The 22,305-nt window shown below is 40.1% G+C and overlaps 1 protein-coding gene across 2 annotated transcripts; it reads right to left on the bottom strand.

Annotated features, from left to right (window-relative positions):
• Positions 1–7,323: 7,323 nt before the first annotated feature.
• On the bottom strand, positions 7,324–12,723 carry LOC108511896 (bidirectional sugar transporter SWEET1a-like). 2 transcript variants are annotated; one of them, XM_039128319.3, is made up of 6 exons: positions 11,868–12,672; positions 11,701–11,737; positions 11,161–11,256; positions 9,487–9,766; positions 8,511–8,630; positions 7,324–7,673 (listed from the first exon to the last, which is right to left on the bottom strand). In XM_039128319.3, exons 1-6 carry the CDS (start codon positions 11,899–11,901, stop codon positions 7,485–7,487), a joined length of 756 nt encoding a protein of 251 aa, XP_038984247.2. In that variant the 5' UTR covers positions 11,902–12,672; the 3' UTR covers positions 7,324–7,484. The 2 variants fall into 2 exon arrangements, with proteins under 2 accessions (XP_038984247.2, XP_088562812.2); XM_088706686.2 differs by lacking the exon at positions 8,511–8,630 and having other exon boundaries at positions 11,868–12,723.
• Positions 12,724–22,305: the final 9,582 nt, after the last annotated feature.

The raw sequence follows: 22,305 nt of genomic DNA, 5'->3' as shown, positions 1-22,305 counted from the left end.
CTTTAAAATAGATATTTTCCGTATCTAGAACTAATCTGACATGGGTGATGCCCTCCTATGCAGCCATCAGCTCTATAAATGAATTGCTAGATGGATGGATATTTACATGAATCAGTGTTATATTTTCTGCCGTTAGTTTTGAATCTAAATAAGAAATATGTATCCAAAGCCTACATGGAAAAATCAATATTATGAATTTTATGGACATATATTATGATGATATTTAATCAATAAATTGAATGGATATATCATGAAGTGCAGTACACTGTGGCTATCTCTTCTGAAATAGCATTTTATAGTGTGATGAGATAAAGGGTGCGCGTAAGGGTATGTTTGTATGATAAGTAGCATCTACCACTTCCCACCAAGAATATCCCACTTGTACGTTCGGAGGTACATGTTGACATGATTGTACGTACAATGTCCCGCTTGGTCCACATAGTCTGACTCTTTCCACATGGGGCACATCGAAATTCCAGCCAATGTCCTTTGTCTATTTAAAAAACAATTGTTGTGGTTCAAATTTGGTTCGAGGGTGACCACCCTAGACGTGTCGAGGGAGCCGTTGGTTGTTGGGAGAAGAAGACGGAAGGCACCTCTTGCGCGACGGCGGCGGACCTACACAAAGTCTCACCTGTGTTTCCGATGAGGACCCTCCGACGATCAAGTTAGAATGAGGGTAAATTTGGTCCAGCCAAAAATTCCTTAGAAGTTATCTGACCGGGCTATTTATAGTCTTGGTGGAGAGGCCCAAGTGGCAGAGGCACTGTCCGCCCTCATCATGAAGGGACGTGGCTCTTAGCCGAATGGTGCGCAGCTAAGGCCAGTTAGTGGTGTGCGGTGCTGTCCGTTCTTGTGAACGGTAAAGCGTTGACAGTCACAGCAGGGCATGGCTGGAGTAGTCATGGTGCCATCTTTTACCTGTCGAGGGCCAGCTATGGAGGCGTGACACGGTGGTGTTGTAATGTACGGCCATGTAGGAGGGCGTAGGCACGCATATGGGTGCGGTTGTTGGCGAGGCCGAGCTCATTGAGAGGTCGCATCATGCGTTTGACGAGGTCGGCTAGACGAGCGCTGGGGGTAGCTCGGCTCCTCGGGTTCCGAGGTGTGCTCGGTGGAGCGCCCCGAGCTCGGCACCTACTTCAGTAGTACGCCCCGAGCTTGGTTGGGGCGGGTCGGCGAACATTGGAGATACGTCGAACTTGGTCGGGGGGAGTCAGCGAATATCTGAAGTCGATGGAGCTTTTGGCGGAGTCCGAAGCCGAGCTGGTTCTGGGCCGGACTGAGGATTCAACCGGATGGTGTTGGCATTTATTGGGCCAAAACTGGGTGGCCTTTTAGCTGTGGGCTGAACGATCCATTTCGCCCCCCATCAATAATAATTTTGGAACAGCGGTAAAAAAAACTACCAATCATTTCATAATTTACATATCCCATGAAAGGATTCCAATGCCAAATAGCAGAAGAAATATTTCTTTAACATACATCAAAGGCTTTGTCATTAGAGGCCTAGACTTCAGAGTCGTTGTTGTTGGTAAGTGCCAGATCTTCGACATCTCGGTCCCGAGGATAGAACTAAAGGCGGCATGGGCTGCTCTGGGCCATGCTCAATACGTGCTGCGAGCTAGAACAGTCATGTTTGAGGATGATTTGGTTGGATTCAGAGGGCACCGACGGCAAGGGTGGGTGCCACCCTTTGCTTCGAGACATCCAGATCATGGTTAGTAGTGACGTAGCCTTCCAAGGTAAGCATGTTTATAGAAAGGGTAACGTCGCCACGGATTGGGTAGCCTCGTATATGGCCGATCACTTCGAAGGCCCTGTGAGTTAGGAAGAAGGAATTGCCTAGAGCATTCCGAGATTTGATGCTCTTTGACTTTATTAGATGTATCCGCAGCAGAACTATATGAATCATCCCTTGTAGCAAAAAAAAAAAAGTTTGAACAAAGTTCCTCGTAGGTGGAATAAGAGATGTAGCTACTAGGGTGCATAGGTTTATTTTGCTAAATTCTAGTTCATGTCCATGGGGCGCTAAGTAGGTTAGTTTAGAAGCACATTTCAATTTCAAATATATCATTTGCATGTTTGTGTCTTTCGTAGACAGATTTTTTTGTTATCACATGTTTCATATTAATCTTGAATGGCCTGTAAAGTAAATAGATAATTGTACTTCTAATGTAGGGAATAAAAATAGGTTCAATGCTGAATCTAGATGGAATTAAGAAAATAGGAGGATTCGAGATTTCTAATTGATTTAGGGTGTTCTGTAAGTGAACTATGAGATTTTTCAGAGAACCTACAAATATCCTCATACATAGAAGAGGGTGTGTAAGAAGATGGTCATAATTTCACCTCCTGTGAGTGATTTTTAGGTAGAAAAGTGCTTTGGGGTTTCTGAGCTCTGAACCTTAAAAAGATGAAATATGCCATGACTTTGAATGGTAGCAATGGAGATGATCTCCAATTGTATTTAATGGAAACTCGTGAATATTCGTTGTTGGTCCAACCGTATCATGCGATGGCACATGAAGAGGATAATGATTAAGTGAGTAGTTAAAGAGTTTTTTTTAAAGAAATATCCAACTACAGAAAAGTTCCAAGGAAATTATGAAAAGTCTACTTTTAGGGTTCCAAAAGGAAAAAACCCACGATTAACAAAATCTAACTTAAATGAGCGTTCTATGTGTAATGTGGCAAAATTCTAGTTGAATTTTAGTGGAGCTCGGGGTAATACTATTACATAGAGATATTATAGGAGATCCATACTAGATTATCATAGATTGAAGTATTACATGAAAATATCAAATTCTAGAGAGGGTGTTAAAGGTGTCAAAGATATTCAAGCATGAAATTAAATGTTAGCTAAATAATGGAATGAGCTACCAAGATACACATGATTTAAAAGTTGTTCTTTAGCCTCATGTTTTTCTAATTTATTTAAAATAGCTTGGATCTGTAATGTTAATATTGCATCTTAGTAGGATGGTCTGCATATCTAAATTCAGAGAAGTTTTGACTTGAAATTTCTAGCAAGAGCTGTTGGGAAGAAGAAACAAAAAGTTTGAATTCAACAAGGATAATGCCTTGATATGCAAGTCGGAACCCAATTCAACGTAAAGCTTAAGTTGTTAAATTTTGGGCCAAATCATCATTATAAATCCATAACCCAAATCCTTGTATATAAGTTGGAGTTCAATTCAATTTAAAAGTTTAAATTATTATGTTTTGGGCCCAACCATTTATATTTATTTATGCCTCCAATTATTCTATGTGAGATTAAACCCCACTTGTGATCCCCAACATTCTCCCCCTTGATTTATGAAACAATTTAGGTCCTTCATGAGTTAAATCCCCTATTACTCTCCAATCAAGCTCCATGCCTAATCACTCTTACGTGACCTCACACATGATCCTTCAACATTCTCCCTCTTCACAAGTGAACTACTTTAATTATCCACTATACTACTCCACACTCAAGCTCTTTGTCTAACTACCCTCGCATGCATCATGTGTCAATGCACCCCTACAGGAGTTCATCCTTCCACGAACATCGCACCCATACAAAGTCTACTTTTCTAAGAACCATGTTCGAGCCTGAGCTCGTGCTCAAACCCTATGCCTTGCTCCATTGAGTCCACTTGTCGTATCATCTTGCCTGGATATTACTTGTTCTTCACAGAAGCCACCAATTCTGACCCTTTTACAGCTCCAAAGTGTTTGCTTAGGATTGTTAGCTATTAGCTTTAATACTATTTGCCAAGGATTGTCGGGCATTGATTCTGATACTACTTATTAGGGCGAAATGAGGCCTCAAATCCTACCAAGAAGGGGCCTTGACATACAAGTCGGAACCTAATTTGACATAAAAGTTGAAACTTCTAAGTTTTGGGCCTAACCATCTATGTCAATCTATCTAACTTCCACTAATTATTTCATACGGGACCAAACATCGAACGTGATCCTCAATAGGAGTTGGGTGTAGGTTCTGAGCCAATTTTGTGAAATATAATGAACCACTGGAAGTCAAGTATTATGGTTGACTTTTTTCCTTCTTATTAAAAAAAGACTTGACATAGAGCAAGATGAAAAGAGAATGTCTTTGTCGTTTGTGTTTCATATCATGAGATTGTTGATCATTTATGCACCAATTATAGTTTTGCGAAGAAAAGTTTGGTTTAGTTAAAGAAATATCCAAATTCAAAAATCAACCTACTTTAATAAAAAGGCACAAGCAAAGGGCATATTCAATATAGTTGAGGAAAGCTTTTTCCTTTCCATTTTTTTTTTATATCTAGGTTCAACCTAGCAAAAGGGTTGCATAGGGGGATATGGTTACCAACTACTTGCTCAGATCTTTGAGGATAAAAAAAACCCTCGAGGAACATCCTTTTCTTCTCTTATAACCATCTTCCTTGGATTAGAAAAAAGGAGAATTTTCCGCCGCCATTTGTATCTGCCTCTCCTCCCACCCCCTCTCCTATTCCAACCTCACAGGTACCTTTTCTAAGTCTCTCCGCCCACCACTATTCTCAACTTTTTCCTCCATGCGCTCACCACCCTTCCACCTTCTTTAAATCCCTTATCCCTAATGAAACCCTATCTATTTTCTACCTTTGCTACTCATATGGCCACTATGGCCACCTCATCCTCCTTTGTCACCACAAGGCACTGCTTGCCGATGTTGCCACTGGTGTCAAGGTCCGCCTCCTACTTTCTCTCTCAACTACTATTCCTATGCTGCCCTCATGGCCCTACCATCCTCCTTGACTATCGCATCCTCCTCCTCCAATGACAGTTTGGCTTACTCATTTTGCTAGCTGTCAAGGGAAAAGGCTTTGTAGCATCAGCCTTTTTGGGCTCGAGTGTGCCTTTGTGTCCTCCTCCTGTGCCTTTGCCCTAGTCATCCTTGCCATCGCAGTTTGGTCATCCACCAAATTGTAGGGTAAGCAGCCTCGATCGTGGAGGGCAGTTGGCAAGAAAAAGAGCTTTATAGTCATGGCATTCCGAGGGCTTAAGTCACCTTAGTGTGATCTAATCAGGGAGAAGAAATAAATTTTCTTAATCTGTTCAACTCGAATCTCTTAAAACAATTTAGAAAAAATTAAAAAAAAAGGGAAAAAGTAGTGTTTACAACCCCTTTTTTTCATTGATCAATAAAAAATTGAGATACATTGTCTCTATTTATAATAGTGATGTCTGTCTTTGCACAATTATTGTTGGATTTCTTTCCTAGCTAAAACAAGATCAGCTTTCCCAAATTGAAGTGACTATAAAAAATAAACAAAAAAAATTAAATACTTCAGAAAGTAGATCCTGACTCTTACATCGACTTTGCCTATAAAAGCTCCACCTAATTTTTCTTGAATTGTGAGATATACCCGGTCAAAGTCTTTTCTCAAAAAAAAAAAAAAATTGTTTGATCATTCCATTTTGGGGCTCAATCGATAGAATTTGGTCCTGATCGTTAGGCGCTATGTCGTATATATTAAAAAGTTATCTGATTTTAAAAGATGAGATTATCTCAATTGGGTATCGTACGACCAAGTTGTGACCTTCGAAAGTTTGGCTCATGATTAGTCATCACGATGCGGCGGATCTTATTCCTGGACCCTATTTAGCTCTATTGGTAGTGGTCATAGTGGTCCACGTCGAGTCTGATGGTCCTTATAGATCATCGTATTCTCCTCCTAGGCCTTCACCTTGGTTGTCCATACCATCATCATCCAATTATCCACCAACTGGTAGGGAAATTGGCTTCGACAGTGAAGGGCCACCAGTAAGAAAAAGGCTTCGTGCCTGTGGCCTTCTAGGGGCTTGAGTGTGCCTCCACGTCCTCTTCCCAAGCCTTCACCCTAGTTGTCACTGCTACCATCATTTGGTTGCCCATTGAATGGCATAGTAAGCGGCCTCGATAGCGAAGGGTAGTTGGTAAGAAAAGGGCTTCATGGTTGTGATGGTCTTGAATGCACCTCTGCATCTTCTTCCCAAGCCTTCACTCTGGTCATCACCGCCACTGTCACCCGATCATCCACCACCAGCAAGGGAAGTGACCTTGGCAGTAGAGGGCCAAGAAGGTGACTATGATGTGTGATGCACCCTATGGATCTCCTTTGCAGCCGATGCTTCGATGGATTACATTGATTCCCAGATCATTGACTGAGACCTCGTGGGTGCACGGTTGGAGGAGGGGACTTGGGCCTAATAAAGGATCAATCAGACTAACTTGGGTCACCTTAGTATTTTGGCTCAAACCGTATCCTAGATCATCTATCGTGACCTCGTGGGAGGTCGAAGGAGGAGAGGACTTTGTGAAGTTTTGGAAATAGTTCGGACCAGTCTAGATCATGTTGCTTCATGAGCACAGTCTGGAATTTTTCTCAAAGCTTCAGGCCAAGCTTAGGTCCCAAAATAAAGAGATTTCAAGAAATGATTTGCAAAATTTTGTAATGCTAGATTGACAAAGGTAACACTCTCTCAAGAAATGATTTAAAAAAGTAATAGCACTAAACTTTAGGTAATCATCTCATTTTGATAGTATGGCTTCTTGATATCTTTTTATTTTGGTTGGTAGAGAAAATATTATGAAGCTCCATAGTAGGTACATCGAAACATTTTCATAATTTACTTGCAAGTAATCATTCAAACAATTGATATTAGGACCGATGCATGCGCTTGTTTAGTCCCAGATTATGTTATGCATAGAGAGATCCTGAATACTTGTGCAAGCCGAATCAATCTAAATTTTTAATATCGCTTGGTTAGTCTTTTTGGGTGAGGTCCTAGGTCATTACAAATAATATCATAGCGGATCTAGCCTGTTAGCCATATATAACTAAAGGATATTGCAGCATGGGCTCATTTGAGACTGACTATAAGCCGATCATGGAGTTTGCGAATAGATTTGATTGAATCTAGTTCTTTAGCTTGACGAGAACGTCACGAATTAAAAGTGTGGACTATATGAAGACCTGTATGAGAACGTATTTAGTCCAACATCTGTTATACACTTAGTAGATTTTGGATAAAAGAAATTCAAATAATATCTTTTGTCTAGCATTTCTTAAAAGATCTTTAGGCCTCATGCAACGCATTTGGGAGGGAGGTATTTTTGATGGATAACTATGATTCCATAGACGTAAAGAGTTTTTTCTATCACTTGTGCGCATAAGTCAATCCACTCTTCTTTGCAGTTGGGCCCATTTCTTATTTCTTATTTTCTTTTCAAAACTACGGTTGGTGCACTTTCTTGTTGGACAAAGGTGAAGTCGAGGTTTGGAAAGCTGGAGAAAGATTGGGCCAAAAAAAAAGGGAAAAAATAGGAAATATGAGAACAAGAAATTGAACTTTAGCCATTAATTCAATCGATGCATCCCTTGGTGCGAGAAGTTAAGGGTACATAACCGCAGCCACATAGAGTTTCATACAGTTTGCCACCGCGACTAGCAAGAGGCAGAAAGCCTTCGGCCACCCGCCTGCGTCGTCGCTTACACCTGGTTGGCCACCGAGTTCTGGGGCGCCTTCTTCTCCGTCTTCTCGGTGCCGTTCATCTGGGTCTTGGCTTTGCTCATTTCCACCGAGTCTTCCTCGCCGGTGGCTGCTCCCTTGTGGTTCCTGTAGATGGCGTACAAGATGAGCTGCATTGCTCCGAGGGCGCTCCCACACCCGTTAGGCACCTGCACCAGAAAAAACCATTGCAGCTAAAATTTATTAAGCAGGGCTTGTGGGACTTTCAAGGCTTGGTTCAAGTCTAGAGCTAGGCACTATTAATCTTGGGGGGGAATGATGGGAGTTGACAGAAATGATGGACGATTACCACCTAAGATTCTACCTTAGAACTTCTTCCAGGTAGAGAAGAGAAGATAAGATGTGCAACTTTTGGACCATATATTATTTTGTTTTGTGCTGGTGTTCTTAACATGTGCTTGTGTTATGAATGCCTCCAGCAAAACAGCTGCATCTGTACAAACGCAATGTCACGGGCACCCAACGGGACCCAAACTTGAGACATGTGAAGAAATGACAGGCGCCAACCATTTGGCTTACTCCTTGGCCAGCATTCACACACGCCAGCTTTAAAGATTTTGGTGGTGGTTTAGTATGATGTTGTGGTACCATGGGCATGTTGGTGACTACAATATTTTTCTGTTTGGATGATTGAAAATAGATCATGTTGTAGAGCACGGATCCTCACTTTGTTTGATGGTCGTCCATCTACTGATGACGACCATTGAGGGTTGTACAGTACTCTACGATGCAAACAATAATACAAACTGGTGGTTGCATCTTTCCTACCACATAGAGGAGATCGAATACATGTTTCAACCTTGGTCGTAGGTTTAATAGGGATACACTTTTTGCATCATCTCTATTTTTTTGAATTAATTTTGCATAATTTCTTTGAAGTGATTTATAGCACTAAAACTATTATTTTGAAAAAAAAGGGAAAAAAAAACCACAATGTAACAAGCATGCAAAATTAGGGCATCACAAGGTTAAGAAATATAGGTTACCACAAGAAAAAGATCATGACCAAGTAGTCCGAAGATGAACCAAGATGTTCCACATAAGAACACAAACAATGATAGGAAAAAAGGCATGAACTCCACGCTTTTGGTTTGGATCACCAACCTCTGCATCAAACATTAGAGCTTATTAAGAAATAAACTTAATTTTTCCTTTGAAAAAACTAAACATATTATTTTTTTGGGAAGAAGAAAACTATATATTAACTTACACTACGAGCAAATTTCATGAGCTAGCTAGCATATATATATATCTATATACATATATATATATATATATACATATATATATATATATATATACATATATATATATATATATACATATACATATATATATATATATACATATATATATATATATATATACATATATATATATATATACATATATATATATATATATACATATATATATATATATATACATATATATATATATATATACATATATATATATATATATATATATATATATATATGTCATCAGATGTTTTTTGAGAACCATTTAGCACCAGAAGCAACTCGAATATCAACACCAAGTGAATTCAAATTCCTAGAAGCCTAACGGAGAAGGCTTCACCATGCTTACTGTTAAGTGGAATAATTATTAAGGGGCAAAAAATAGTATTGGATCAGTTCCAACACTAATTTGGATTCTGGTTTCTGAGTTTGTCTGCTTGTTTAAAACTCTTCTTTTTTATTTTTCACTTGCTCACTCAAATGGTATCCTGTGGTAGGGTAACAAAAGAAAAAAAACAGACAAATGGCAACCATCTTTTCTCTTCTAGTTTTTTCTAAAGCAAAAAACGTAGCTTACCAGAAGAAACACAGATTTGTTTTCATATATATATGTTTCATAAGCTAGTCCACAAGATCAATAGCGTTTCACCCATAGTCTCATGTAGTAAACAGGAAAAAAACAGAAGAAAAGGAGAAGGAAGGTACGTAGAGGGTTTTTTACCATGACGGAGAGCGGCGAGGCATACATGCAGAAGGAGAAAATGGCGGCGGCAAAGCCGCAGAAGAGTCTGCGGGTCTGGCCATGGAGGATGAGGAGGGAGACGAGGGCGACTGCGGCGAAAACAGTGACCACGAGGGCGAAGAGGCCCAGCATCTTGGATCTCACCTTCTGGGGCGCGTAGATGATGAAGACCACCACATACACCGCCTCGATCACCGCCCCCGCGCCGTTGATCGTCGACACCAGGATGTTGTTGGGTGACACGAACGGCAGCCCATACCTTCACACGAAGAAGTCGAAATTGTTATTTTAATTTTTTTTATCTCCTAAATTTTAGTTATTTTAAATATTTTAATTTTTTTTGAGATATCTTTTTTAAAAGAGTCGTGACTTTTTGAAAGTGAACATTGATTTCTGAAAAAATATGGTGTTTTTGGGGCGCTTGAGGCATCCGGTGAGGTTATAACCAAGGCGCGTCAATTGCTAGGTAAAAACTATTTCCAACGGAAATGAAGTCAGGGAAGAGAAAGTAGCCATCTACCCTCCTCCTTCACATGAAAGTTGGTCAACAACTTGCAAAGAGACCAGCCTTTAGGTTGTCTGGAATCAGTTTGGTTTTATTCAGGCTGTTTGAATTTGTGCAACAAGCTATTTGAACAAGCAGATTTTGCAGTTGTATCTTGAGCAAAGATCTTTTGGATTGCAATTTTAATGGACGGCTATCAAATGAAATGGTCTATAATATAGTCGATCCAGGAGCATGCACCATATCATTCATGACATGCGTTGTTTGATAACCATCAATTTTATAGTGGCGGTCATCAAGGGCTGAACAACATTCTATGATACAGTCTATCTATCGTTGGATCACCCACCGCATAGATCTCAAAATTATTGATAGATGATCCAATGGTGGATGTGGGACAAACAAAATGATTCGCACCACAGATGCACCACAAAATAGGGATATAAAGTTTTTTTTTTTTTTTTTATGAACTGACTATTGTTTAGGCTCAATTCCGCAACAAAAGAAAGTGTTTTGAATTTGATTTTCAATTGAATGGTTTCATTAAGCCACCTAGGCAAACTTTAACTACTTTCTCTATCAAAAAAAAAAAAAAAGAAAAAAAGAAAGAAAGAAAGTATGCTCAGCTTTAATCTAGGCATCTACAAGCGTTTTGTCTTGCACATACCCAAACTATGGTCCCATTCAATAAATGGCACAGCTCTGACGAACCAAGCTAGTTACAACTCAGTGCTATTTCATGTGAGTGGTAAAAAGTTTGTCCATCTTTACCTTATTCGTTTTTTGGCAATTGCAATCATTGGCACATACAACCTAGATCAGAGGCCATATTCCATTCATCCACATAAGCTCACATATAACGTACCAAAATCTAGCCCTGTTTGTGTGTGATAAGTACTTTGGATATATTTCTTCAATAAAAAAAAGGCCAAAGAAAACCACCCAAATTATATATTTTCCATGGAAGGTGACAGGCTATAATTGCAGCTCTCAGGAAATGGCCAAGCTCATGTGAAGCAAACCTGCTGTACGTCCAAATCCCCACTTGCTGTGCTTGTCGGGTAGTTAATGTATCGTTTTTCTATATCCGTTTCTTTATCTTTTTTCGTTAGATATTTCGATAGATTTTAGGATGAAAACAAGCTTACCAAGCGGAGAGGAGGCAATTGAGCAGGGTCATGTTGTACGGTACCCCTGAAAAATCCTCTGTTAATTTCTTTTTTATAATCCTCCGGAATGTGACACTGGAACAAACATGGTTCAAAAATGTTAAGGATTCCCATCTAATCATATAATCTATCAGGAAAAGAAAGAAGAAAAGCCAGTTATTGTTGTTAAAATCTATGTATATGATCTATTTAAGAGCCTTTTGTCATCATCATCGTCATCAAAAAAAGAAAAAAAAAAGTAAAAAAATCCATCCAAGAGCCTTGCTCAAAACTAATCAAAAAAGAAAGATGAACCATGGAAAGAGGAAGGAAAAAGGTAGGCGAAGATTTTGCTCCGATGCAAGCAAATACATCAAATATGCAAGAAAACGATACTCATCTTCGAAGAAAACCAAACGGAGACCGAGCAAAGGTAGGAAGGTTGGATTATTGGAATGAATGGGTAACAAAACAACAAGAACAAGAAAATGAGAGAGAACACTGGAAAAAACAACAGGGGAAAAGAGATTGAATACTTACATGGGAGACAAGAAGAGGAAAAGAGCAGTCGCATTCCCTGCGCAAAGTTACATAAATCACATAGATCACACTCTATAATGCCAAAAGTTAGAAAGAAAGGAAAAAAAAAAGGCAGTTATGATCACTAAAAAGGGCAGAAGGAGGGAGAAGAAAAAGAGAAGACCCACCAAAGATCCCAAACAAGAAATGCAGCACACTCATCTTGCAAGGGTGAAGACTTAACCACAGAGCTATAGCGAACTTTTTTGGTGGTGGTTTTAACTTCTCTTGGTGGAGTTCATAACTATAGCGACAGGGAGCTTGTTATTGAATAAGTTCTCATCCATAATAACCAGTGGATATATTGTAATTTCCTTAGAAAGGATTACAGCTCTGCGCAGTGAATGCGTTTTGTTTTCTTGCCTGTTTTCTTTTCTGAAAAAAAAAATTGTCGGAAGACCTTCTTTTTTCAACTGCTACATGGGAGAAACAGTGTGTAAACCAGAAGCGTTTCCATGTACCCGCAATGCAATACCGAGAAACAGACCTAACCCAAAACGATTTCCAAAGACCTGCAATGTAATTTTTGTACCTTTCTTTATCTTTTGTTTTTTAGACATAAGGGTGAAGGCTACACCTAGCCGTGCTGAGCAGGTATGGTTTGGGAATCCTTACGGAGTGCGAGGCTTGCGGTGCAGAGGAGTCAGTGAACCATGTGCTATTCCAGTGCACATGGGCGAGGTCGACATGGCAGTGGACAGAGATCCCGGAGGAGGCTTGGCGTGAGAGGCCACTTTTCCTACAGATGATACGACAGTGGTTAGCCAGTCCTTAGACATATCAGGAGGCCATCAGAGCGACTTGCACAGTCCATCAGATCTGACTAGCAAGGAACGCTCGCACCTTCGGCAAGCGCAGGATGTCGCCGAGGTTTGTTGCGGAGATCGCTCGAGTACTGGCAATGGAGTTCAGACCCATCCTTCCTTCAGATATACCTTTGATAGCTCGGAACACCTGGGGTTCCCTCTCTGCTCAGGCAGCTCCTCGGATGGTGTTTTTACCTGGGAGCCCCCACCCCCAAGCTTTCTTAAGGTCAACTTTGACTGGTCGGTGCTGGATGGAGGTACGCGAGGCGGTGCGAGTTTTGTTATACTGGACCCTCACTTCAGGATAGTGGCAGCGGGTGGCTGCCAGTTGTTCGATACATCAGTTCCGGAGGCGGAGTTGCAAGCTGCCTGGGCAAGTCTTTGCCATGCGCGGCAGGTGCTGTAGGCCGGTTCAATCATCCTAGAGGGCAATTTGGCTACGGTCATTAGGTGGCTTCGGAGGGGTCCGAGTGGTGAGAGCACGAACCACCCCCTAATCCGGGACATTGGGATGATGATGAGGGATAGGGTGGCCTTCGAGGTCAAGCATGTATTCAGAGAGGCCAGCAGGGCGGCTGACTGGGTGGATGCCTATACGGCCCACTACTTAGGATATACCCTGTGGTCAGGAGAGGGGGAGCTGCTACTGGCACTCCGCGAGCTTATGTTTTTTGATTTTCTTGGGTGTATTCGTACGTGCATTGTATGAAGAACCTGTCAATGCAAAAAAAAAAAAGCTACACCTAAGAATATTATAAGGCCGGAAAATCAGACTCGGTTGGCACTTGTTATTAGGCCCGGGATACATCCTTTACATTTTTAAAATACCATATTTTTTTAATAGATGAAAAACATAAATATATATATACATACATATATATATATATATGTATATATATATATACATACATACATATATATATGTATATATATATACATACATATATATATATATATATATGTACATATATATATGTATATATATATACATACATATATATATATGTACATATATATATGTATGTATATATATACATATATATATGTATGTATATATACATATATATATATATATATATATATATATATATATATATATGTATGTATATATATGTGTATATATATATGTATATATATATATGTATATGTATATATATATATGTATATATATATATATGTATATGTATGTATATATATATATATATATATATATATATATATATATATATATATATATATATGTATATATGTATATGTATATATATATATACATACACATACATACATACATATATATATATATATACATACACATACATACATACATATATATATATATATATATATATATATATATATATATAGTTGATATATTTTGGACTTAAATTTGATTTTAATTGAAATTAAATAATAATAATTAATAAAAATAATATTATTATACAAAAGATGGGAATAAAATATACTATCAAGATCACACAAAATATATAATAACTTGGTAATAATGATCTAAAATGTAGTTATTAAATTTGCATGAAGACAAAGATCTATTTGACCAAATATTATATTAAAAATACATTAAAAACTCAAAATTATTTAAATAAAATAATATAAAGTATTAAAAATTTATATATTAAATATCATTGTTACTATTTGATTGCAACATAATTAAAAAGAATCATAATTATCTATATTTTAAAGACTTATAAGAAAAATTTATACATACAAATATAGGAATATGTCGAAGTTATTGCTATTTTCAAGTTTTTTAAATAAAAATAGTTTGAAAATATCAAAAGAATAAAATGAAGTTCTTCATTTTTAATTTTTGTCAAAAAGGAACAAAACTTTTAATGATGACAAAATTATTAAAATATAAAATATCATAATATATTTCATAAGTATATCAAATGATGGGGTTTTTTTTGGTGGATTTAATGGTATACAAGATATATTTTCTAAAAAAATAATATATTCTATAACATGAATAAATGTTGAATAAGTAAAATAAAGGATAATTACATTACAAAGTGGAATGTAGTTAGTACAATAAAAAATAATATTCTTGACGATAAATCGTTGCTAGAAAAATCACTGTCAATATAAAAAATTTTTGATGATGAAAAAAATTGTTATGATGCTTGTTAGAAAAAGTGCGTTGCTAAAGAGGTATGGTGATGATAGTAATGTTTCATCAACAAATATATATTAATTATGATGAAAATACATTCATCATTAAATGGTAAAGTATTTGGTGACGATAGTTTTTGTCGTAAGAGCTTGAAAATTTCATCATGATATGGTATATTTTTCGTCGCCAAAGATTAATTTGTGTTGATGTAAACAAACTCGGCATCGAAGAGGTTATATTTTTGTGATAATATTATTCATCAAAAAAAGTAAAAGAATTCCATCAAGGTTGTCCACTCTCTCCCTTTCTTTTCATTATCTATGCTGACGCCTTGTCTAGAACTCTCTAGGCGGCTTCTGTGACTCAGGCTTTGAGGCTTATAGGCATGTGCCATCTTCCATGTTGATTTCGCACATCCTTTTTGTCGATAATTGCATGCTCCTTGCTCGGGCTACGAGGTAGAATGCACATGTGATTCAAAAAATCTTGGAGGAGTACTGTATAGCATCTGGGCAGCAGGTCAACCTGACCAAGTTAACGATATGCTTTAGTCTGAAGATCAAGCCTCGGCTCAAGTTTGTTATCAAAGAAACCCTAGGAGTGGGCGAGTAGGATGGAACTTGGACTACATTACTATTGAGCAGGGCATTAGACAAAGGCTTGAGGGATGGCAGTCGGGCACACCTTCTATGATAGGTAGAATCACTCTGGTGCGATTTATCCTCAGTTCGGTTCTAGTCTACTTGTTGTTGAACACCATTGTGCCCAAGGTACTATTAAGGAACTTGGAGCAGATATTCAGAAGCTTCATTTGGGGTAGGCGGGAGGGCAAAAATGGAGTTCACCTAGTGGCTTAGGAGGTTATTTGTCAGTCTCTTTGCAGTGGAGGGTTGGGCATTCATTCCTTGCTCCTGAGAAGAAAACTCCTAATTGCTAGACATATAGCCAAGTAACTTCTCGAGCTAGAGAGTCTTTGGAGTACCTTGATGAGGGCCAAGTATGGTATGCGGACTATGGTGTCAATCTTCTAGGTAGGGCAGCATGGCTCGTTTATCTAGAGGGAGATGTGTGGTTGTGCCTTGTTGGTTGTTGCCCAGATAGACAACCCAAGAGGGGGGGTGAATTGGGTTTTAAAATAATTTTGCAATTAAAACGTTGTGGATGACTAATTAATGCGTTACCAAGATGATTAATTAATTGCTATGTGCTGTGAATGAAATGAGAGTAAAAGAAAGAGACAAACAATCACAAACACAAGGCTTTTATAGTGGTTCGGAGCTAACCCTTGCTCCTACGTCCACTCCCCAAGTCTCACTTGGAAATTCACTATAACCCCTTGGATTACAGCCGGTTGTTTTACAAGCTCACAACCAAACTTGTTGTTTTACGAGCTCACAACGAACTCGGTCGGTTTTCCCTGGCTCACCGACTAGAACCACCCCGATTGTTTTTCCGGGATCACAATCGAACCCTTACACGTTGGTTTTACACTCGGCTCACCAACCAACCTCTACACCCTTGATTCAATCCCCCGATTGAACCAAGCAAAGACAATATGGAAAGAATAAGAAACAAACAGAAAAACTGAGCTTCTTAAAAAGCAGATTTGCTACAATATAAACTAGAGAGAAGTTAAGAGCCCTCAAACACTTTTGAGTTGGAGTAGAGTAGGGCTTCTTGAACTTTGAGTCTCCTCTGGAATGTCTGGTCGACTTGAATGCAGGAGGAGGCTTCTTTAAAATGCTGGGAAGAGGAAGTTGGATGGAGTTAATGGCGCTCTTACTTCTTTTCGTTGAAGACAAGTATGCAGAGAATGAATGCTTGATTTCTTTGAATGGAATGGTGCTTCTCTGCCTTGCTACAGTCCTCTGTGGCTATTTAAGCCATCCCCCACGGAAACCAGCCGTTAGACACCTTTTTCTGCCCGTTCTGCACACTCTACACAACCTGACAATATGTCCGTTGGGGGTCGGAGTCGACTCGCGCGATCAGGAGTCGACTCGGCTGTAGCGGGAGTCGACTCATGCTTTTCTGGAGTCGACTCGGCAACTGTTCCGGATTTGAATTAAAGTGGCCTCTTCGACTGGGAGTCGACTCGACTTGACCCGGAGTCGACTCGCCAACTTCTGGAGCTGACTTGGCATTTTCGGAGTCGGCTCATCCCATGAAGTCCACGGAGCTAATTTTCAACTTGGCCCACTCGAGTCGACTCGACAATCCTGGGAGTCGACTCGGCGCTCAGAGCCCGAACTCCCGATCTTCTGTCTTTTGGCTCGTCCAGTCTTGGAGTCGACTCGGACTGTTCTGGAGTCGACTCGGCTCTCAGTTTCCGAAACATGGCCTTCTGCCTTTTTGGTGTAGCGCTGCCTTGGGGTCGACTCGAGCTGTCTGGGAGTCGACTCGGCTCTCAGAGACAATAATTCGGTCTTCTGTCTTTTTGGGGTCGCGCTGTCTCGGAGTCGACTCGCGCATTGCGGGAGTCGACTCGAATCTCAGAGTCTGAAAACTGCTCTCTGACTTTTGCCTTGTGAACCACTGAGAGTCGACTCTCGCTTTCTTTGGAGTCGACCTACCAACCATCGGAGTCGACTCGCGTTCCACAGGAGTCGACTCGAATCTCAGGGTCGAAATTCGCTCTCTGACTTTTCTGTCTGTAACTCCTTGGAGTCGACTCATACTACTCCGGAGTCGACTCGGTAAACATCGGAGTCGACTCGCGCACTTCAGGAGTCGACTCGCTGATAGGTTTTGAGTTGATGCTTTCTGCTCGTCTGTCTGTTCTCAGTCGGAGTCGACTCGTAATGATCCGGAGTCGACTCGAGCCCGTGCCAGTGATTTTGATACGCTTGGAGTCGACTCGTAATACTCCGGAGTTGACTCGAGTCTCAGACTTTGGTTCAAACTGACTTCTTAACTTATCCAAAATATTATGAACCAAGTCTAGAAACACTTTAGACAAGATTTTCACTGAAACACTCAATTGAATTCATTAGTAAACAAGAGATATACTCAGATGCTTTGAGCTCATCAAAATCAAATAGGGTTATGATCAATCACTCCACAATCTCTCCCTTTTTGATGATGACAAAACATTGAGTATATGTAAAGTGAATTGCTCAATAAACAAGGAAATAAAATCCATAAATGAATTCAAGTGTCTGGTTATTTAATTTATCCAAGCTTGAAAGGTGTGAAACAATAAATTTTGGAATTAAAGCTCCCCCTTTCATTTGGAATTATATAAGCCTTCATATCATGCAATCAATTGTTTGGCTTATATATATTTAATGATTTAGCTTTCTTAAAAATTCAGATTCTCCCTCTCAACATATGCATTCAACTTTGTTTTGATTCTCTGAATTTCCTTTTAATGTATTGAAGTTTTTGAACTGAAATTTTTGGTTTTTAGAGGGAAAATCTGTCAATTTGTTCTTGAGTAGGATTCAGCTAATCTTCGAATATCCCTTGAATAGATTCTGGAGATTATTCCATTAGGAGCCCCAACAGAGAGATAATGAGCCTCGAGGTACCAAATCCACTAAGAACAAATTATGTTTTAATTTTTGATTCTCATTTTGAGTTCTTTTATGTTGATTCCATTTACATATCTACTACATATCTACTAAATATTTCTCCCCCTTTTTGTCATCGTATCAAAAAGGAGGTAAGCAGAACAAACAATCAATTAGAGATCAAATTGCACACAATTGAAGAGAATACGTCTACTCATTGTATTGATTTGTATGTAAATACATTTGAGAATACAATAAGTAAAGCAAAAAGGAATACATGTCAAAATAAAGCAAAAAGCAGCTAAGGTCTCCTCGAGGATGTGGCTCCTCCTCTCGAGGATGTGGCTCCTCCTCTCAATCTGTTCTGCTCCATGAGGAGAGTGACCGCATCTGTAACATGCCCGAGCTGAGAGATAATGGATGAGGTGGCCCTGCTATGTGTAGTGGAGAGCTCAGTCAGGGTCTCCTGCAGTGTGTCCAGCTTGGCGATCAGTACATTCGCCAAGCGCTCTGCCCCCTGAGTAGTGGTGCGCATGTCATGTCCTATGTCATCGCGCATCTTCCGAGTGGTGCTCGTGACCTCACTCATACTGGAGAACTGGGCCTGGATCAAGCTCCTCACGTTGTAGATCTCTTCCCGTACATGGGCCGTCATGTCAGTCACGGCTGTCAAGGAAGGGACCAACGCTGAAGATGGTGCAGGAGAGGGAGCAGGCACTGAACCCCGGAGCTCCCGAAGTAGATCATCCCGCAGGTCTCTAACTATCTCCTGGCGCAACTCCCGGAGCTGCTCAGGAGCGATCCGGACCTCCATGGGCTGAGTAGGTGGAGCTGAGGAGGAGGGTCCGGCTGAGGTGGTGGGAGCAGAGGTGGAGGGAAAGTCAGGATAATCTGAGTCTGGGTCAGGACTAGGGGAATGTCTGGTGGTATGTGTGGAGGTGGAAGACTTCCTAACCCAGGTCCCCTCTACCTTCCGAAACCCCATCCTGTGTAGGGTCCCCGGACGCATGCGATCTGTCCATCGCAATGCGCGAGAGGGTTCCCCCTCAGGAATAGGGATCTCGGCCTCCCTAAAGATAAGGGTGAACATCATGCCATAGGGGAGGGCGAGCCTATGTCTATCTAGTGGCTCACATAGGTATCTATATATCATCTTGGGAAAGTTTATGGAGGTATCCTGAAGAATGTAGTACATGAGGGCTAGGTCCCTCTCAGACACAAAATCAAACCGTCCGGTCTTTGGGAACAAAGACCGAGAAATGATGCTCAAGAGGAGCCGCATCTCAACTGAAAGTGAGCTGGCGGACACCTCATCTAAAGGGGACTGGGGTGGATGCCCTAGAATGGCCGTAAGGGCCTCAGTCCTATCTTCGGGGTGTGTGGGAGCCACCCCTAACTATGGAAGGTGGAGAATTTGGGCTATGAAATCCTCGGAAATAAACAATGGGACACCGGCTACGGTTCCCTCTATTCCCCCATTCCCCCTATGGACAGTACCATAGAACTCTCTAATTAGGCCAGGGTATGTGGGGAGGTCTAGGGAACAAAAGTACTCTAAACCCTGGGCCCTAAGTCTATCTCCTATAGTGAAGCCCTCTCGGGAGAGATAGTCGAAATCGACGTATCTCCCGGTGGAGACCGCCTTCCCGGCACACGGCCTCGAGGGAACGGCCCTCGGCGGGGAACGAGCCGGAGGTTGTGGCCTCACGGGGTCGTTCCGAGCCTTGGAACGCCGCTCGGCACCGGTCGCGGAATGGGGCCTCTTCCGGCTTGGGACAGTGGCTTTGCGAGGCATGGTTGACCTAGAATGGTATGAAATCCTAATGGACGATGAAGGATCAACGGGAAAAGGACCTAGGGGCGGCCGAAGACGTTCTAGGAGTCGGCTCTAGGGTTTTGAACAGTGGCGGCGGTGAAAATAAGTGTTTTCTAAACGATGGAGTTAGGGTTAAAAAGTCGGATCCCGACTCCGAGTCGACTCCACTGAGTCGCGAGTCGACTCGACCTCGAGTCGACTCCAAAATATGCGCGAGTCGACTCTCCTTATGCGCCTGTTTACCTCGAGTCGACTCCCGACTGTATGCGAGTCGACTCTCCCTCTGCTGCCATTGTTTTCGAGTCGACTCCCGTAAATGTGCGAGTTGACTCCCCCTTACGAGCCGACTCTGAAACTTACTCGAGTCGTCTCGAACTCTGGCACGCACCTAAAAATCATGCTATGTTCGTGCCGAATGAGGAAAAATCACTAAGTTATGATCTGATTTGATGATCATTATAAAGAAACTCTAAATTAACCACAATCTAATCATCAAAATCAATGAACTAGTGGAAAACACCACTAGGATGGATCAATCACTCCTAAACCCCTCCTAAGCACACTAAATCTCTCTTCACTTAAGGGTTTTGTAAAAATGTCAGCTAATTGATCATCCGTGCAAACAAATTGTAGTGTCACATCACCATTCAGTACATGATCTCTTATGAAGTGATGTCTTATCTCAATATGTTTAGTTCTTGAATGCTGAATTGGATTTTTAGTTAGATTAATGGCACTTGTATTATCACAATTAATGGGTATTTTATCTTGTTTAATGCCATAATCTTCCAATTGTTGTTTGATCCACAAGATTTGAGCACAACAACTCCCGGCTGCAACATATTCAGCTTCAGCAGTAGATAATGCAACCGAATTTTGTTTCTTGCTAAACCATGAGATTAAGTTTTCTCCTAGGAATTGACATGACCCGCTGGTGCTTTTTCTATCAAGTTTACATCCAGCAAAGTCTGAATCTGTGTATCCTATTAAGTTTAGGCTAGATTCTTTAGAATATCATAACCCTATATTCTTTGTTCCTATTAGGTATTTAAAGATTCTTTTGACTGCAATTAGATGAGATTCTTTAGGATTAGACTGATATCTAGCACACATGCAAATACTAAACATGATATCAGATCTACTTGCAGTAAGATACAATAAAGATCCTATCATACCTCTATATAGTTTCTGATCTACAGATTTACCTGATTCATCTTGGTCTAATTTGCATGATGAGCTCATGGGGGTGCTGATTGACTTGTTTTCCTCCATATCAAACTTCTTGAGCATCTCCTTGATGTATTTGGCTTGATTGATGAAGATGCCTTCTTCAAATTGTTTGATTTGAAGTCCAAGGAAGTAATTCAGCTCTCCCATCATGCTCATTTCAAATTCACTCTGCATCAAATCAGCAAATTCTTCGCAGAGGCGATTGTTAGTAGCACCGAAAATGATATCATTAACATAAATCTGCACTAACAACATATCTTTGTTTTTCTTCCTTAAAAACAATGTTGTATCTACATTTCTCCTAGAAAACTCATGTTCTAATAGGAATTTGCTAAGCCTCTCATACCATGCTCTAGGTGCTTGTTTCAAACCATAAAGTGCTTTGTTCAATTTATATACATGATTAGGGTATTGATGATTTTCAAAACCAGGAGGTTGTTCTACATATACCTCCTCATTAATATACCCATTTAAAAATGTACTTTTTACGTCCATTTGAAATAGTTTGAAGTCCTTAGAGCATGCATATGCTAATAATAATCTAATAGCCTCAAGTCTAGCTATAGGAGCAAAGGTTTCATCAAAATCTATACCTTCTTCTTGATTATAGCCCTTTGCTACTAGTCTAACCTTATTCCTTATTACGATTTCATTTTCATCAAGTTTATTTTTATAAATCCATTTGGTACCTATAATTGGATATTCAGAAGGTCTTTCAACTAGATTCCATACCTTGTTTCTAGTAAATTGATTTAATTCTTCTTGCATTGCATTTATCCAATTTACATCTTTTTCAGCTTCTTCTATGTGTTTGGGCTCAAAATGTGAAACAAAGGCTAGATGATTATTCAAGTTCCTAAGGGATGCTCTAGTCCTAATAGGTTGAGACGGATCATCTAGAATTAATTCCTTAGGATGCCCGTGAGCATACCTCCAAGCTTTAGTTAGCCCATGATCTACTATAGTCTCTTGGCTTGATGATGCATCTTCAATTAATTTTTGATTGTTATCTTGTAATGTCATCTCATCAATCTTTTCTTCAAGAATTTCCGTATCATCATCAAAATTAACTCT

Source organism: Phoenix dactylifera, chromosome 11, assembly GCF_051530095.1.
Source record: "Phoenix dactylifera cultivar Ajwa chromosome 11, Ajwa_hap1_PhDact_Kaust_v1.1, whole genome shotgun sequence".
Taxonomy (NCBI): Eukaryota; Viridiplantae; Streptophyta; class Magnoliopsida; order Arecales; family Arecaceae; genus Phoenix; species Phoenix dactylifera.
The sequence above is the reverse complement of the archived record's forward strand: the minus strand, read 5'-3'. Positions and strand labels throughout refer to the sequence as shown.

What these genes read in the sequence shown, in the direction of transcription:
- LOC108511896 (XM_039128319.3), bottom strand. Translation starts at nt 11,901, where the DNA reads ATGAGTGTGCTGCATTTCTTGTTTGGGATCTTTG. An exon ending in TTCCTCTTCTTGTCTCCCAT is followed by an intron (nt 11,257 to 11,700) that starts GTAAGTATTCAA and finishes TGTTTGTTCCAG; the next exon opens with TGTCACATTCCGGAGGATTA. An exon ending in CCTCGCCGCTCTCCGTCATG is followed by an intron (nt 8,631 to 9,486) that starts GTAAAAAACCCT and finishes TGTTTGATGCAG; the next exon opens with AGGTTGGTGATCCAAACCAA.